The 19,921-nt window shown below is 37.0% G+C and overlaps 1 protein-coding gene across 1 annotated transcript in view; it reads right to left on the reverse strand.

Annotated features, from left to right (window-relative positions):
- Positions 1-19,921, reverse strand: part of LOC146167430 (voltage-dependent L-type calcium channel subunit alpha-1D-like) — a 71,864-nt gene that overhangs the window by 32,636 nt on the left and 19,307 nt on the right. The window contains exons 3-12 of the mRNA XM_083391030.1: positions 17,519-17,624; positions 16,043-16,182; positions 14,172-14,281; positions 10,001-10,171; positions 8,832-9,031; positions 8,117-8,220; positions 6,425-6,585; positions 2,724-2,802; positions 1,324-1,350; positions 503-663 (exon numbers count right to left, since the gene is read on the reverse strand). Of these exons, the coding sequence (XP_083247156.1) occupies positions 503-663; positions 1,324-1,350; positions 2,724-2,802; positions 6,425-6,585; positions 8,117-8,220; positions 8,832-9,031; positions 10,001-10,171; positions 14,172-14,281; positions 16,043-16,182; positions 17,519-17,624 (1,259 nt within the window). The remainder of the gene's footprint in view (positions 1-502; positions 664-1,323; positions 1,351-2,723; positions 2,803-6,424; positions 6,586-8,116; positions 8,221-8,831; positions 9,032-10,000; positions 10,172-14,171; positions 14,282-16,042; positions 16,183-17,518; positions 17,625-19,921) is intronic.

The raw sequence follows: 19,921 nt of genomic DNA on the forward strand, positions 1-19,921 counted from the left end.
AAACTTGTTAGGTTTAATTTTTGTAACCTTAAAAATACCTGAAACAACTAAAAATGTTTGAAAATAATTTCTAGACGAACTAATATTAATATTTTTTCTACAAATGTATCACAGAAAAAGTCTACAAATTTGAAAAATTCCAATTATTTTTTTCCGATTTTCACTGTTTTACCTGGTAAATCCATACATATCAACACTCTAACGTTCTACAAAATCGAATATATTTAGACTTTGACAAAATTTTGTGTTGTTTTTATTTATACAAGTTTATCATAAACAGAAGCGGTTTCCAGGAGAAATAACCCACATTTCGTAAGTTAGAATGTAAGAACTTATAAAAAAAAAATTTTGCTGTTAGCTTCTCAAAAAAATGCCTTTTACTCTCGCTGGTGCTTCTAAGTGCATTTTAATTGTTTTCATTTATACATTGACCTGAAAACTCAATACAATTTGTCTTTATATAGTGCCACCTGATTCCTCTCTGCAGAGGCGAACTGCCTACCTTGAACTTGCGTGAGCCAGTCAGGTTGTAGATAGTGCTCGGTTGCAAGCGAGAGCGTATTGAGAAAGACGAGCACGATCACGAGCCAATAGAAGGTCTGCGACTTGACCACTAGTCGGAAGCGTCGGCGAGTTTTGCGGTTCCACCTTTTCCATCGCCGGCTAATTTGAAAAAATAGAAGATTAAGTTATTTTGCGGCACAAATTCGAAAAAAAATAATATAACTGACCAGAGCTCTACAAACTGACAGTTGCGATCTTGTGCGGCACAAATTCGGCGGTGTAATAAAATATAGCATACCAAGGTTTTAAACTGATGTTGTGCAGCTACTTTTACGTGTTGTTAGTATACTCCATTAAAACCATTGAACAAAGTCTTGCGTCTGTATGTATGAAATGTTTCATTGCTATACCAGCCAACATAACGACGACTGGAAAAAAACTTTAAAACCAAAAATAAGAATAACTCCTACCCAAATTTATCGCGTCATACAACTTATTGTTTTAGAATTAATATCAAAGCCCATATACAAGCATAGGTAGCATATTTTGAACGTTTTAAGTAATTCTTCATTCATTTTAAACATTAGATTTCAACTTCAAGTTAGAAACTAAATAAAGAATTGTTCGATTTGACATTCATTCAACGTTTAACTATACAACCTCGATACAATATGCTCCAACAATTTTTAAGTTTAAAACAACGATTTTAAGTTTTTCTTTTTAAGTTTATTTTTTGTTATAAGCCCAACCGAATATTTGACCTACATTTCCAGACAACGCATTATCGACATAACGAGCAACAACACCAAATAATATTACCTGTAGCACGTCTTGCTCAGCTTCTTTCTGTAGTGACGTCATGCGGAGTTTACGATATTGAAAAGCAATGACGTCATGTAACGTGTTGATGACGATGGCGATGACGGAGAAGTGGCGGAATGAGGGGAAAATAAAACAAAGTCGAAGCGGTAACATCGAGTGACATATGAAGCGCGAATGTAAGCCAAAAACCATGCCAAGATAGCCAAAAAAAGTGAAACATTGCAGAACAATATATAAAAGTTTGTTACAAAAAACAGGAATTTAGCAACTTTTATTGTTTCGAAAAGAAGTGAATGGCTTGGCATTTTTTAATTGGAGTCAACATCCTTTGCTCAATACAGTGCTGGTGTACCGTGAATTAAATTCAGACACGGATCGAATATGTTGACGCCCGCTGCTGATTAAATTACCCAAACGTGGATGCAGAGGTTAATTAGATATTTTATAGCAGCGTTTTAAAACTGTTGATGGCAAAGCTCTTTCTGGCGGGCCCTACACTTTTGGCTAAGTTATTTAAATTAAACAAATCGAATATTTATTTAAAGTAAATTAAAACCGTTAAAGTGTTGAAACATAATCATTTTTTGTGATTTGTTTATATTCAACTTTCTTCATGCATTTCAGAAACATTATTTATTAATATTAGTGTTAAGAAGAGGCGTTGCATCAAAACTGAATGACACCAGTTTTGTGGTAAATGCCTTGCCGTCGCCACATTCGCGTGCCCGAAAATAACAAAGCAAAGTAAAACTGGGCAAACATTAATAAAAAGGTTAGTCAAAGTGGGACGCAAGGTAAACCCAATTTGGTAAAAAAGTGTCGCAACGAAAATGAGATGGATAGAGTTGGGGTGTGTACAAATAAGTTGAGAAGCACTGTTTTAAAGTGACCTCCAAGGCCGAAAAAACTTGTTTGTTTACAGTACTTTACATATTGCACCAATAGCAATAACTTCTCGAAACATTTTAAACCCTATACAAGACCGCAACGATTTTCTTGAGACGTAAACAAACCCAAAACGGGAACGAGTTTTAGACGATTGAAATATGCTTGAGGACGTTAATGTCGCTGCCTAAATTCGTTTTTAAAATACGTTTAGACGTGTTTCAACATAAGTTTATTACCGTTACGATTTTAGACCTTCTGGAAACTTGAATAAGATCAAGGCGAGTTGAATTTAAGACGATTTGAAGATATATTAAAAACGTTTTGTGTTCAATGGGATATCAATAATAGGAACAACTTCTTAAACCATTTTGAGACCTGTTTACATGTAAAGTCATCAAACTCATTCAAACAAGTGACGTCTCGTGCATTTCACAACGAGCGGTTCGTACATTCCAAGAGGAGCTAAGTGTCAACAACATGTTGAGGCAATTATATTAGTCGTCAATTACCTTTGGCGTTGCAGCCAGCTCTCGTCAGCTTGCGCCGCCGTGTCCTCACTCATGTTGTCGTCCATTCCATCCAGAGTTCCTGAAAAATATAGTTGAAAAGTCACTTTCTGTTGCCAACCTACAAGTCGAACTAAGTCTTTCAGGACCCGAAGCTTAAAAAAACTTTACTATTTACTTAAAATATATTTACATATTGTAATCATATTTGGAGTAAGTAAAAAACAATACCTGAAAAACTTAGTTGAAATATCAGTTTGCCAACCTACATGCAAAACAAGAACAAGGGATGCCCGATAAAATCGGATGTGAGCAGATACCCGATGCCAAGTGGCGGTATCGGTGATCGCCCGATACTAAGGTGATATCGGTGTCAATCCCATAAAATAGTAAACAATTATAAAATCAATTATTGAATTATCGAGAGTCGTAAAACTATAATTCCATTAGATGTACTTTGGTGAACTTAATGTAGATTTAGCACTTTGGTAAACCCAAATCCCAATTTGTTAAGTAAAAATAGGCATGTTCGGACCGAACCAATAAGGGCGCATATGACGCTGCAAGTGCACCAGTAACTGGGTGAAAGGTGATGTAAGCTTGATTGATCTCGACATTCCGACATTTGAAACCCACATATCAGTAGCAGCGGATAGCGCGAAGTCAGTTGCGCCGAGGCAAACTCACGACCAGCGAAATACGAGGGCAAACTGGAACGGCCCCGGCCCCTGGGACACCAGCTAATGGAGCACACTTCTATTCCAGGTCTTCTCTGACGTCTACGACTGATTGAATTGCGTCAATGGTCCGGTGGACTGATAGTTGGGTGTGTGTGTGGGGTGGGTGGATGACTGGATGTGACCCATTGCTGAGTTACCCGGCGGCGATAACCTATCTTTAAGTCGAAAAGCTCCCTTCCCTGATCTTGTATCAGTTTTAAGTGCACTAAATTTACTCTTTTAAAATGACTTGGCTTAAGTCGACTAAAGTCTAGTCCGCATTGTTGGATTTATTGAGATTTTGTTCTGGGTTAAGTTTCTCTAAACTTTAGGAAAACGGTTGGATAGATACGACGACATGGCGCATATTATTTAAATACGAATTTATTTATTCTTTTTTAGTTACATTTTTGCCACTTACTAAAAAGTTTGTTTTAGATAATTGGGTCGCCAACGTTTCGTTCACATACTTACGATTCGAGTTTGGGTCGCCGCGCAAGAAGTTGAGAAACGCTAAGTTAAATAATCCCCTCAAAAGTCCATATATGTCCGAAAACCCTTTTGTCTAATAAACGCTAGGAGTTAAACAACAACTGTTATACGAAACAGACAAATAGAAGAAGTCGATGAAGGCTTGAACTTAGGCCAAACTCTAGTTAAACATACCTACAATATACCCAATTATCGCAAGGTTAGAACTTCTTCTTAAGCTATAGTAAAGGTAAATGCAGATAGAGTGTGGCAGTGTTGTCAACAAGTCAGTTTGAAATGACTTACATACAATGATAAACCATTAAAATTGGTAAAATCATTCCATTGTGAGCAATAACTCAACTAAAAAAACAGAAAAACAAAAAACGTATAGCAATGCAATCATTCTATGTGCAAAAATTGAGAAAAATAGTTCAAATTTTTTTTAAATGCGCTAAAGCAATTCATTTCAACCCACGCTATTGAACTCAATGACTTGACTTCAATCAAAAACTTCAATCATTACAACACTGGAGTATGGTATTGAAAAACACTCGTCACTCATTGCGGGTTAAAACATGACATGGTGGTAGAAAACAGACGGTGATCGACTGAGTACCTTGATGATCAGCCGCTGCTTCTGCGCGCCTGAATGTGAATGATTGGGCCAGGTGCTAATCAAAGCCGGTACGCCATACTAATCCGAAATCCATAGGCATCTGGCGCGGGTTATAACCAGATGCTGCTATGGCATGTGCGTATGTACGCAGAGGCTAATTATGTGTTAATAGGGCGCGTTACGTAAAAATATGACTCAAAATTATGTAGGTCGTTGCGTGGAAATTGAGTGTTCATATTGGACCACGACGAATGTATGACTGATTTTATTGCGAAAAATATCTTTCGAAAAACTGATTTTTATTGAAAAGGATATTTCCTTCTGTTTTCATATGTAATATGTTCTAAGAAATGTTTTAGCAAAAGCTCTTTTCTTAAAAATGAAAAGAGTTTCGATATTACAAGTTTGAAAAAATAATACTCCAAGACTTTTTTAAAACGTTTGAGAAAATAGCGGTTTCATTCGATTTCTTATAAAACAAAATGCTTCATTCAAAAAGGAACCTTTTAAACTAGCATATATGAAAATCGTTGGTTTGCAAACACATAATGTTAAAACGTTGGTTTGCAAACACAAAATATTGAAATTTCAAGTCATTTTCTAGACTGCTGTTTTCAAAAGACGGTACTTTTTTGTAAATAGGAAGTGGGTTGTGCATTAGTTTATTGTTATCTAACTAGAGAATGCTGCCATCTGACGCCTTAACAAATTTCAACTGCAAATTAACGCATCGTGCAGCAATTGAACTCGCCTATGCAAATGTGACATCCTTAACCGCATAATCAGGTCCTGATTGGAGGCAGTTAATTCAATCCGGGGCTGTAATGCTACTGCTATTTCTATTGCGTGATGCCAGTGCGAATTCCTTTTCCATGCTAGGTCGGGCCACAAAATATAAGCCAATCGATAAACTGTTCAAGTGTAATCACTGTTTCGCAAATGCCACCGCACTCCTGTAATCTAATCCTCCTAACGAAAAATAATTTAAGTTCAGCGTTCCAATTAAGAGTTCCAAGCCTTTGCACACCATGTGAATACATTTTGGGCAATTCTGTAATATTTATGCGTAAAGTTGTAAATGTAGATGGCTATTTATTATTGTCTTAAGATAGAATGACTTGACCTGTTTAAGTCATTTTGCCTTTTTGCCTTGACGAAATCGTGTTCGAAAAAATGCCTCAGGAAAGCAAGGTGTTTGACAAGATGAAAAACAAACAAATGTAAATGGTCTAACGAAATTATACCGCACGAAACTGACACTCATCACGCTCACATGAACGAGATTCCTGTGACATCCAGGGCTGGGTTAACCATTAAGCAAAATAAGCACGTACTTAGGGCACGAGCGGAAGGTGGCACAACAGAAATTCTTATAGCCGAATATTTAATGGTGTGCCCTAGTGTCTATTGAAATAGTTCGAGTTGATCAGACGATTCAGGCCTCTATAGTGGCCGTTTGAAATATTTTTCTTACTTTTTTTTTCGAAAATTTTATTTTAAATCTCTTTATAAATGTTTGTAGATATAAGAAATATTTTCAAAACAAGAATCCAATTAATTTAATCATAACGTTTCAAGATAACATGTAACACCAGTATCATTTGACCCAAAGGGCACCACAGAATTAAGTGCTTAAAGCAGTGGTTCTCAAACGGCGTGCCGCGGCGCCCTGGTGTGCCATTTCAAATGCTCAAGGATGCGAATAAATATTTAAAAATTTTTGGGAATGTGATTTTTGCAAATGATAAGCTTCTTGATAACTATTTGGTTACGATTCCAGTCGGGTGCCGAAAATCTATTTATAAGTTTTGAGGGTGCCGTAAACCATAAAAGTTTGAGAATCACTGGCTTAGAATCAATCGACATGACCCTGGTGACACCGCTATACAACTCACGTCTATCCTCTCCGTCCAAGTCCTCGTCAACTGGATCGACGTCCTCGGCTTGTGTGATCCACTCGATGTAACCGCGCACATCTTCGTCGATCTGCTGCTTCTCCCGAAGCTTCTGAAACTCTCCGCGCGCGTTCGCCTTCTCACGCTCCTTGGAAAACTCTCTACACGAAAACATATATTTGTCAAAAGTACGAAAGGGGTTTAAAACAACTTGATTCGACTCTAGCCGAGAAAATAAAGTCGACTCTCGAGTCTCAACTCGTTTCCCTAAATCTGTATTATATACTTTACTCCAATATGGTGGATATACAGCAATCAACTTCTCAGGCTCCTTGAACAACTCTATGCACGAAAGTAGGATGTATTTGTCAAACGTATATAGCAGCGGTACCCAAACTAAGCGCCGCGAGACTTTGTCAGCGGCGCCGTAAACACTTTGGTGACCTTTGCTGAGATTTTAGAACATCATACCCCCGGATTTGTGCCGCTAACAAACCAAAATTTTACACATACCTTGCGTGCCAGCATTAGCAATCCGGCAAACACACTTTTAACGAAATATATAAATAAAATATTGATGTTAATTTTTGTTCATGGGCACACTATGCACGGATTTGTAATGTAACGTGATAATGTATTACAAAGAATTTGAATAAACTCGCTGTAAGGTCCTTTGAATTTCAAAGTAGTCCGGTTAACACAAAGATGGTACGTTTTTTGTTCAATTTTAGTGCCGTTTACGTTTCATAGGCGTAATAAGCAATAAAGATTTTTTCAATTTCACACTCGTAATACCACCAATAGAAAAGAGCAAACTTCTTTGTCAATTCTTCATAAGTTTAAACTACTGTTTAGAAATTTTTAGCCGCAGACGTTTAAAAATTAAAGTCATCATGACGTCAAAGTTTATAAACTCTGTTGAAATGAAAGTAATACGATCTGGGCAGGGATACCGCAATTTGTCTGAAGGAGAATGGTAAAACAAGACGCCGTCATGTTTTTCAAGTTTTCGTCGTTTTGCTCCTTCAAATATCTAATTAATTTGTAAGTGTATCCTTCTGCTTGACAAGGGTGGCGAAAAACACTTCAAAACGTTAATTTGAATAGGAAATTTCACCTAAACTGACTGCTAACGATTGTTTTAAAACAGTGCAACCGTTTTCGTCCGAGAATGACTTTGAAAAAGGTCAATTCTATTGTTGGCTGGGAAAGTTCGGTAGCTTAAAAAGTTTGCCGACTGAAATAAATTAGGAAATTCCCCAACAGAAAAAATAAATTGCTTGTTTGCTAAGCCCTTCCCTCCGCCATTACATAAGGTTTCTACCGCAGGTTTTAATATAAGAGCTTTCTTATCCACTATTTCAGTTATTCAGGAACATATTCATGAAAAATTTTAATCTTGTCATTACGGCCTAGTCAGCCAGCCTAATAAACTTTCAAAACAGAGAAGCAAAAAATAATTTTGTTTCGCAGCACTTTTCGTCTGGTCGTCATTAATAAAAACGTTTTTACAACCTGTTTAGATATAATAAAGGAAAAACTTGTCTGTAGTAGAAAAGCAATATTTTGTTTTTTTAACCTTGGCGATAGGTTCCCATAATTAACGACTTTAAATATTGATTTGTAAGGGGAGGCGTTCATGGACCGAATGCCAAATCCTAAACCAATCGAAATGAAAACATATTTACTTACCCGCTCAAGACTCCAAGAATAAGGTTCATGACGAAAAATGAGCCAACAATGATTAAAGAAACGAAGTAGATCCATGGAAGCAGACTTCCCATCGCGTCGTTCGTCTGCAAAACATTGGTTGTAAAGCTTATTATATACTGAACGATGACATCAGTCTTGGTGTTTCCAAATTTTAGAGTTAGTCCTGGTAAGTACTTCGTAGATCTTTAAGGATGTCCAATAATTTCCGATCGTAGCCGATACTCCATGCCAAGTGGTAGTATCGGTACTCGTTCGATTCTACGGTGGTGTCTGTGCCGATCTGATACTAAATTTATTTGTGCACTACGACTGCGTTTTGCGTCCATTTAAGTTTTACTTAAAAAGGAAAATTTCTAAAAAAATATTACATTAAAAATTCGAGTATAAAAAGTGATTCAAAGATTTAATTCTTAGTTAGCTTTATTTTGAATAGTGTCTATAAGCAATATTTCACAAAAATAATATAGTCTTTCAAAGTGGAAAAACGCTTAGATCTCAAACCGTGGCTGAAATTTTTTAATTAACGATCCTAAACCGTCCTAATATCGGACGAGAACCAATAGTATCACTTGGCATAAGGCATCGTTTCCGTTCCAAAATAACCAGACATCCCTACTCTCCGTTCCCTTAGCTTTAAACTTGCCCAAATAAATTTTCGCCAAACTTCAAAAAATGCCAAAGAGGCAAAACTCACGTAGTAAAGCACGTCAGTCCAGCCCTCCATGGTGATGCACTGGAAAACGGTGATTACGGAAAAGTAAAACGTGTCGAAGTTAATGATGCCGTACGAGGGGCCTTCCCAACCGCCCCGACAGGTAGTGCCGACTGGACAGTGGCGCCCTGCGTCCGGGATAGGGGCACACGGCGCCGGGTCGTCGAAGGCCAGGACGTAGTCTGTAAGGTGATGACAAAAACGGTTTATATTTGAGTTTTTTGATCGTATTTTGATTAACCAACTATATTTTTTGTGCTAAAATGCCCTTTGTTATTTGTAGGGTAAAATGCTGAAAAGTTTAGAGAATGGCCCGCACGCCTGAATCAACAAATACGGGGAGAATTATTTCGAATAAGTTGGAAGATCGACCGATCAAGCTGACAGCTTGACTGAAATAGGAGGGGTTTTTGAATTAGAAGCGGGAATTTTGCCGTCGTGGCGTAACGTCATTCGCGTTTTATTCTCTCCCTCACCTTTTTTTCTTTTTGATTCTCTTTCGGTAAAAATATTTAGCATGTATTTTGTTCTGAGTACATAATAATGTTTTTGTCGACATATTTACTGCTAATACGAAGACAATTATTAGAATACCGTATCCGGATAAAATTACCAAAACAGGTTAAATGATGATATGCCGATATAAAGGCAAAGTAGCCACAGTAAACAAAGTAAATCTTTCCAGTTAAAAAAATTTGTAAATTGTAGAACAGTAAAATCGTTACTATAGTTTGTTTAAGTTAAGCCTTCATAAATGTTTTAACTTTGACCTGATGAAGCACGGTTGTGCGAAAGCTTGTCGAGAATCAAATACAATTTGTCTTTATACAGTGCCACCTGATTTCTCTATTTAGAATTAGGACAAATACGGCCATATACAAAGATAAATGTTTTAAGTAACACAGGGATCACTGTAATCACAACATTTCGTTCACATTTTTCCCTAGTCTAAAAGGGTGCAAATTTTATTTCACTAATTTATAGAGTACCTTATTTAAGTGGTGAACTCATTGTATTTGTATTGTCAATTCCATACAATTTCTTAATAGAAAATGAGATTCAATAATTAGCCTACTTCAATCACACAAAAAAAAAACTTAGCCCCGACGACAAAGTCACCCAGCAACGTTATATGAAAACAATGCACTTACCTATTTGGTTATCTGCGGTGGTCTCGTTCTTGTAGCAAGTCTTGTGAAGCTTTCCCTTAAAGAGCTCGAGTCCGATAACGGCGTATATGATGATGACGAACATTACGAGCAGGGCGATATGCAAAAGTGGCAGCATGGCGCGGATAATGGCGTTCAGCACCACTTGAAGACCTAAAAACAAGTAGAACCTGCGTCAAATCGGGTAGCAAAATAAAAAACCTAAAAACTAAGTATACTTCAAAACAACTTGGAGGCCTTTCAATTACCAAAAGAACTTTAAAAAATGAGCAACAGACAAACTATCTACCAAAATTATGGCGTTCAGCATTAAAAGCCAGTTAAAACATTTGTTCCTTATGGGGTCTAAAGAAATAACAGATGATCAAAAACTGATGAATCATCTGATATTAATATTATGTCTCACAGCATAACTTGCAGGCCTGCTATGAAAAGGAGGAACAATCTAGGAAAGCCTCTGTATAAAAGTATAAGAAGAGAAACAACAACAACCGAACCATTTTAATAATTTAATCCATTGGTTTCCGACCAAAGTCATGGCGTTTATGCCAGTGTTTCCCATTGCAGGCCAAGGTCGTGTATAGTAGTGACCTTGGCCATGTTTACACGAAGAATGCTTTTACAGAGCCAAAGAGCCAAAGAACTAAAGTTCTATTTGTATAGGTAAAATAACTCTACGTTCTTCTCTCAGATTTTCAAGGTACACAACCGTCTTTATCGCAAGGCCTTTTCAAATCTAGCACTAAAATAAGTTGCAGGCGCATAATTTCCATTACCTAATTGAAGTCAGCATTCTTATAATTTCTTGTGTTATATCTTGTTGTTAAAATATTAGTTTTTAAATATACATTTCAGAAATAAATTCGATACCACTTCAATAGGCCGGTATCAATAAAGATGGGTTAACAAAAAAAATAAGCCTCGGGATTGTTAAGGCGCCTTTAGTTACGGCGATAACAAAGGTGCGACAAGTAATTGTTGGAAGTAATTTTTCACATTAAAAATAGAGTGTCAACAAAACATAAAATGGCGCCAAAGCGTTTTGATGTGCCAAACGAAATCTAAGAGACACTTTCGGCGCCTTAACTTATAAATACGACAGTAACCAGGGCTTTCGTTTAACTCGATTGGAGAGATCACTTGAAGGGATCCCAAGGGAAATCGCCTGCAACCGAACAGAGGCATTAGCAAAGGGCGTTTTCGCCACAGCAAGGGGCTACAATGCCTTGTCCACTCAATCTCCCAACGGGCCATCGCGGAACAGCTCCATTCACTTGCATTACTTTTGCATACAACATGCTGCAAGGCAGTATCGGTTAGGTTTTGGTCTTAATTGGATTACAATAATTACGGCGTGACAAAGTCTAGAGTCGTTGTTCAAACTTGATTCGTTGTTCGTTGTTCAAACTTGATTCGTTGTTCGTTGTTCAAACTTGATTCGACCCAATGAGTAGATCGACATTATCTTGATTAAGAATTTTCGATACGAACTTGAATCGTGTTCAATTAATGTGACTGAGAAGTAAATAAAAGCATCACTTGAAAAGGTGGGATGCAATTGTTATCATTCGGAGTATCTATAGTCGGATAATTAGTGATCCATAGTTGTATTTACAATTAGTTGAGTTGATCTTTGGACACAATGACATCACACTTGGGCCCGAGTTTTGAGAGTAGAATAACTCAAAAGTTGCTTTGCGACAAGCTTTTCCAAAAAAATTGGAAAGTTATTGTTTGATTTGGAATATTGCGTGCGGTCAAAGATTTGGTAAAAATGTTTCTAAATTGTTTTTTAGATACAGTATGGTTGCAGTGTTAAAAAGGATGGTTAGAGTTAGACCTCAATATAGGGCAGTTTTAATTTTGAATGAAGGAAAATGCCGATTACTGGATATGACTTGTTTGGACTAATGTTTATAACACGTGTTGTCTCGGACTCCAATTATATATAAATTAGTAGGCTATATTTGTAAGACCTACAGGTCTGCAGCGAACCTTGTATCTTTACTATATTGATTATTAGATCCTTTATTCTACAAGGTCAACACCATAAAACGTTAACGGTCCTAATATGTTTGCAAAAAGGATCGCGTGTCGAGAAAAAACATTCGGGTTGTTTACACCCGGTCTGCTGTCTTATCGTTGTCCTCACGTTATGCGGCTCACAAATGTGTGTTCGTCAAACACTTACCGGAACACAGCAGTAAACATGACGACGTTTCATAAGGGAAAAAAATCGGGGTGTTGATCGATATCACAGGAAACGTGGTGTTGTTTTATATTTAAATTGTGGGTTGGCTAAGATACAACGCCATGGATTGAAACATAACGACCACCTATGTTGCATAGAAGCATAAATTTGGCGTTGTATGAAAACGAATTTGTCAAGTAATAAATGGCATTTTCAATATGCCGAGTCGTTTAAACCAGGAACCTAACTCAATTAAAAATGTTCCCGACGCTGTCAGCGATAAAGATAACAAAGATAACATTTATGTTGTCGTCGGTATGCATTTGTTAACCTGTTGAACAACTTTGGGCCAAAAATGTGATTTGAGTACTATAGGTACATGTAAAAACGATAAAAGCTAAGCCGACCTTACAAATGCGAGGCGAGACTGAATTTGGAAACCACTGGTTTAAATTAAAAAAAATAAAAGTGAACATGGTTATTCATTAATTTGTTTGAGAGAGCTAAAAAAATTTTGTTGATTGTTTTAGGCAATATTTTAAATATTTAACTAGCTGTGACTTTCTGCCGAAAAATAACTAAAAAAATCATAACTAATTTTAATATTTATCCACACAAAGTCCGCGGACCTTAGGTTTGCCAGTCTTGGTGTTAAGCATTAGAGATGTAAAGTGCAATGAAGGCAGCTGAGATTGCTTTGACCTCTGAACCCAAGCATACGTCACTGGCAAGCTAAAGTATCCGCTGTCGGCGCGAACGACTGACCTCGGGCGCGTGTTGCACATCAGAGAGTCGGAAAATAGGTGCTGTGTCAGCGGGACAGAAATAGAAGCTTACTAGGCCTTTACCACTGTCCGGCCTTGCCCCTGCCCTGATGGGATTTATTTTGAAACCTTGCCTTTGAAGTTGGGTGCTTTGTTTAGAAGTAATATCAAAGCTTTAAGTATTGGCTTGGCCTTCTTTGCACGCTCGGAAATCGTTTGTTGTGTTATATGGGTATAGGCTAAATTGGCCTATAAGATGACTTTTTATAGAATAAAATTCATTTAGCTTTGTTTTAAATGGAGTGCAAAACAATTAGATTTCAAATTATTCATGTTTTTCAATAGAATGTAAATGAACTTTGAAATTATTGAAGTTTTTCAATACAATATAAATAGAATTTTAAATTCCTAATAGTTTTAAAGGAATTTGTTTAACCGTCACTCAAGTACGGTCAATACCTGATCCACTACAACATTTTTGGGGGTATACAGCAGGATTGGACGTTGAGTAAAATTAATATTTTTTAAAAATGACAAAGTTTAGGATTGTTGTTTACACTTTGGTTGTAAACTTAAAGCAAAAATAATATTTTATCAAAGCTATGTTTTAACATTTTGAAACGAGTAATAATTACGGTTATATATTTCTCACTAAACCCTTCAAAACGTTGCAATTTTAAGGGTTGAAAATTGGCGGACCATACGGCGTTTGAAAAAAACAGAAAAGCTTGAAGTAAATTGTTTCACAATTTCTCTATAGCGCTTGAAGGTTTTCTTTTACTTCCGCTAATTTATTATTTGATTTTGGTGCTGGCACAGTATAGGTACCTAATTAGATGTCAGGAAATTGCAAGGTTGCAGAAACGCAACATTATAAAAAAACAATACTGCGTGTATTTTGTAGTACACGCATGTTTCAAGCGCCTGATTTTTGGGTAAAATATTATAGTGTTTGGAGTAATTATTATGTCATTCGAGTGATTTCCGAATTTCATGCAAGGTTAAAAGTCTTTTAGAAGGGATTCTAATCTGGCCTCCTTCAAACAGTGTTAAAAACAGCATTTAAAAGGCAAATTAACGAAGCACGGGTTGCCTGTCTGAATTGCTTCCTGGGCCCAGAGACTCGTAAAAAATATCATTATGAGTTGTATGACTATAACATTATTAGTAGTAGGAGGCTAGGAGTGTGTGTACTTACTGGGAACGCCAGACACCAGACGCAGAGGCCGGAGCACCCTGAAGGCCCTGAGAGCCCGCACTTTGTCGGTACTTCCCATGTCAGCAAGGTCGAAAACGATACTGAAGAGCCTGCAAAGAAAAACACAATGTTCCAGTTGATTGTATTTCAATTATGTTCAATTATGCAATGACTATAACACCGATCTCTGAAAATTGTCATTGCAAAATGAGCAACATATAAAAGTTGGATGAACAAGATTTTCAATAAGAAGACAATTAGTATAAGATGTTAAATTAAATGGACAAGGAGCGCAAGTACCTGAAGGATGCACTTGATATTTTGTTTAGATAGCGATACCCGATATTTTGAACAAAAAGTATCGCCATCCGATCCTATACCAAATGACGTCATTGCTATGCCCCAATAAGCAAAACAGTTTATGGACAATAGGTTTAGTTACCTATAGATGTTAACCTATTACAAATTCCGACAAATTCACCCTTTTAATGTTGAAATAACTGTCTTTGGGCGCAAATTATAGATAAAACTCCTATGTTAATTTGGTATCATATCGGCACGGATATCACCCTAGTATCGGACGAGTACCGATACCAACATTTGACATCTTCCCTGTTGTACCTTATACAGACACACTGTACACTAGGGATGTCCGATAATATCGGATCGGTGCCGATACTCGATGCAAAGTGGTATAGTATCGGTACTCATCCGATACTAGAACGGTATCGGTGCCGATCCGATATCAAAGTAATACACGAATTTCAGTCAAGCTTTGCTTTTTAACACATCGATTAAAATGTGGAAGGCAACCTTATTAGGTAAGCAACTGGAGATACTAAACTTCTTGAACGTTTTAATTATGTCTAATTTCAATGTCTTAAGCATAGTAAAGACGTAGTTTGGTATCGTATTGGATCGCGATAATGTGTGTCAGAAACATCGGTATACTTTTGCATAGAGTCTGCTACAAGTTTATGCTCACAAAATCAAGTCGTTTTGGCAGGTTAAAAGTTCTACGATAAATGGCAGGCTCGAAGGAAATTCGTTCAGACATAAAAAAAAGTTCACAAGGATTTGCTAGGCTCTGACGCAACGAATGACGTCCAAGAAGCAGTCGTAAGATTAATACAGCGCGCCGTTATAACCACCAAGGTGCCCACATCCGATGTGCAAGATCATGTGCCACGAAGCAACATCACAGACGTCTACGCCTAATAGGTTAAGCCGTCTGATCTAATTTTATTAAGACGCGGAACGCTTTTAATGAGTTCTAACTTGGAAAACAGAACATTTTTCAGGTTTTTGAGTAGATAAATTCCCCGCAAAAAAGCCTAAAGTTGTTTCCATGCTTTTGGCCTTGTTATATTCGGTAATCTATATGCAAAAATAAACTCAATCATAATTCTGGCCATTTGTTTGACTCCCGACTTTGAAATTTCCCGCAACCAATAAGCTAAAAAAAAGGCCCCATACAATTTTTCGCCCGCCTTTATTACGAAGTCTTACGTTTTTTTTTTAATTTTTCATCTTTGGTTTCTGTGTGCTCATGTTCAGAACTTGTGTAACCATTTTACACTCCATGTAAAAGTTTCCGCATGCTCTGTCCTTACCTTTGCTAATTCTACCCCTATTACATTCTCCCCTAGCTTTCCAACATAAAACACCCGAAGGTTCTTGCTCTTCGCTACGAAGAGATGAAAAAGGCACGTAAATCACATAACTTAAGTTTACTTATTTTTTAATGACGTGTTATTTTTGCTAATGTTATTTCACAGACGACGCCGAAAACGGGGCCGGTGTGTATGAAACGATACTTAAGTGTTTTAACAAGAGTTAAAAGATATCCAAATCACCAGTAGCTTACTCACCCAACAACGACAATGATAAAATCGAGCAGGTTCCAGCCGTTGCGTAGATAGGCGTTAGGGTGAAGCACCAGGCCGAATGCCACGATCTTCATAATCGACTCGATCGTGAATATTCCAAGAAAAACAATCTCCACTTTTTCCTGAACAAAAAAAGTATTTTTTTAAGTTTTTTGTTCGATCTTGAGCTAGACGTTACCTATTTGTTTGTTGCGATGCCCAAACCCGACATTTTGGGATAAATTTTCCGCCATTCAAACCGATACAATTATGTTGAAATGTGCAAACGTAATTTTTACAGGTTATTCAGCCAAAAATATACTTTGCCGCTAGGAAGTTTATTTTTCGTTGGTTTGTGGCGATAATTTTGTTGTATATATTTCTAACTAGAAAACTTTGGGTCGTAATAACTTAAAGGGTCATATTTTAGGTCTTGCAAATCGCCATAACGCGATTTTGGACGTGATTATTACTATACGTATACTGTTGTGATTATTTCGTACTGTCCGTGTCACAATAGACTAAATACGATGTTACAGTTAAGTTGATTTCGTATGACTAAATTACCACATTGATGAAGTATCGCATTGGCTCTAGCACATAATACCATATAGCAGGGTTTCTTAACCAGGGTTGCTCGAACCCCCAACGGGCGCGAGAACTGATGCAATGCTGAATCAGATACAGAAAATGTATTAATGTTATTTCTCTCTTTGCTCAATAAAATGTAAAACTAACTCACATTTTAGTATTGAGTTATTGTGTTATCAGTTACTTGTATAAAAACAAAATTACAATGATTTTGTTATTTAAGAAATTATAGAAGGGGGTGCAAGAACTGGTTTGTGATTTGAAAGGAGTGCAGCATGGACAAAAAGGTTTAGAACCACTGCCCTATAGTATAGTACGACTAGAAGTTATAAGGCCTGGATTAGACGAATAGCTTTATTGCGATATTTTTATACATCGCCAACCAAATATGGGTCGAGATAAAATATAAATCAACAACTGACAGCTTAAATACCGAGTTGCATGGTTTTAAATGCAGATATTTTATTCGTGTTGAAACTAAGTTATTGTCAATATTGTCCTCTCAGATTAATGTGGTTTAAGATCTATAGGCATGCTTAAATAATAACAAAGTGTTTCGTGTACTCCGTTCCCTTTTGGTGAAAAAAAAAGGAACTAAAAAAGTTACTGGTTGTTTTTGTACATTGTTGCGTCCCTTTATTAAATAAAAAAAAAACTGTTAGAAGCTTTAATACAGTGCCAATCTCTTCGGGCCGACACATATTTTTTCACTAAACATTGTAAAGCGAACGTTTCATGCAAAAAAGCAGCTGCCGAGAACCTAACTAGCCGCAAAGTGCCGAGTTACAAGCGTGTAGGTGAGATAACGCTCGATGCGGAACGAGTCGTGCTAGATTCTCGGCATCAGCAAACGGCAGTGGAAAGGTCAGGTCAGGTTCAAGCACTTACCAGAATCTCGTTGGTGGAGTTCGAGTCCTCGCCCGGGAATGGCACGTAAATGGCGAGGGCTACACAGTTGGCGAAAATGGTCAGAAGGATAAGCACGTCGAAGGGCCTGGCGAAAAGTAAAAAGTGAGGTTGGAAAAACGTTTGTCAACCTTTCGCAATTATTGGCCTGAGGGTATTTTCTGCCAAAAATTTAGAAGAAAAAATGAATGTACATGGTGAAAACGGAGAAAATTCACAGGGTTATGTAACGTCTTCGAATCAATAAACCTTGTTGGATAAATAATAATCAAAAGTAAAAAAACAGTTAAAAGATTTTCGCTTGACAGGTGGTTATTTCGCAGTACTGAAACTACCAGTGTATGCCAAAGCTTGAAGTTGAATAACCGTTTATCAACCTTTCGCAATTTTTGGCCTGAGGATATTTTCTGCAAACATTTTAGCGAAAAAATGAATGTACGCATGGTCAACACCGAGAAAATTCATAGGGTTATGTAATGTCTACTAATTAATAAACTATTTTGGATATATATTAATCAAAAGTAAACAAAAGTTAAAAGATTTTCGCTTGACAGGTGGTTATTTCGCAGTACTGAAACCACCTGTACAATTATGCAATGACTGTATCACCGACCTCGGAAAATTTGCCTTGGAAAAGAGACAAAATATGAAAGTTGGATGAAAGAGATTTAAAGAAAACAATTAATATAAGATTTTCAATAAAATGGATAATGAGCGCAAAGCAAAATGAAAAATGTCAAAGTTTTGGACCTGGCTGTGGTCAGTGCTTACTATTTTATACAGATGTCACAAAATTAAGCGCCTGTGACAAGTTAGCGCACATTACTATAACCGTGGTGATTTCAACAGTATATAAAACCTTTTAAAGACCGTTTACAAACATAGTTGTAGCTTTTTCAACTATGTGACATTACACTTTGTCTTAACTTTGCAACGTAACATTTTGACGTAACTTTGTGATGTTATGTCATCTCTAAAAAAATGTCATACCACCCCTGTCTAAACGAAATTCCTAGATCCGCGCCTGGTTACAAGATATAAAAGACCCACCCTGTAATGTTAGAAAAGCACTAGAATCTGTAAAGTTACTTGATAAATGTAACCTGTGAAACAGGAGAACCTTAACATATAAAGTACGCCAAAAATGCCAAGTCGAAGTTGTAGGAGAATTGTAATTAAAGAAGTTGTATTTCTTCAGGTTCGCAGTTTTATAAGGCTGTGCAAAGGGTTCTGAGGCTATCAAATGGCGAGGAAACAATAGCCCGGCGTGAATTGGGCCGAACTTAAACTTCACCGACGAAAGTTCAAAGGGACTTCTGTAAGTGAGCTGAACGCTCCCGGAGACATGAGAAGTATTTAAGTGTGCACAGGCCAAGGTTAAAACGAACTTTGTAAGTTCAGGGCAATTACCTGGCTTGCTACAAACCGTGTCAGATCGGTTTGCCAAAGGCGTATTGAACGGTCGCAACAGACCGCTTAAAATTGCAACTGTGTTCGGCAATTTGATGACTTTCTATTTTTTTTTCACTGGTCTAGTACGTCAAAATTTAAAAAATACACACCCACACGGTTAACGTAAGATAAAAACCAACATGTAGGTCATGCCAATGCTACTTGCCAAAAACCCCAAAATAAGAAATCGCTTCATAACGTTTCAAAACAGTTCCTATATAAGTTGGTTATCGAAATGGCACAGATATGCCAGCCGAGTATCAGACGAGTACCAATACTAAAACTGGGTATCAAGTAACATTTTCGATACCATATCATTAAATTTGATAAGTTGCACGTCTTTCAGTGATTTATGCTGTGGTTTGTTGTTAGGTCGGCACCTAGAAAGATCAACCGCGAACACCCAGGTTTATGGTGGGTTCGTGTTTCAATTTTGAAGCGCGTGAAGAAGGAAATTGCTTTAATGACGTGTAATTTGCCTCGCACCCGACTCAAAGCGCCGCAAGGTTGCCGCAAAAATCGTGTGTCGCCACAGTTAAGATAACTCTTATTTGGGCAATGGAAGGGATTCTACTTTCGCTAGCAATATTAGTGAAAGAAACGCGAAACTGAATATAGCAAAGGAACAATAACACCCTCTTTATTTGCTTAGCTAAGCTGACTCCATAACTTTAAGACTTTCATAAAATATCGAGGGGCAATTTGACAAGTTTTACCTTATTGAACTATTTACATATAAGAAAGACCTGTGCTACATTTATAACAGTTGTTGCATGATTAACTGAAGTTTAAACCCATCAAAATATATTAGAGTTTATCATTTCCATGGATAAACATTATTTTGCAGATTGCGAAGGATAAATTTTACGAAATAAATAAAAAAATTGTAGCAACCTAAGAATTTAAAGGCGGTCAAAATAATTATTTTTTTTA

Source organism: Ascidiella aspersa, chromosome 1 (assembly GCF_963924565.1).
Source record: "Ascidiella aspersa chromosome 1, kaAscAspe10.2, whole genome shotgun sequence".
Classification (NCBI taxonomy): domain Eukaryota; kingdom Metazoa; phylum Chordata; class Ascidiacea; order Phlebobranchia; family Ascidiidae; genus Ascidiella; species Ascidiella aspersa.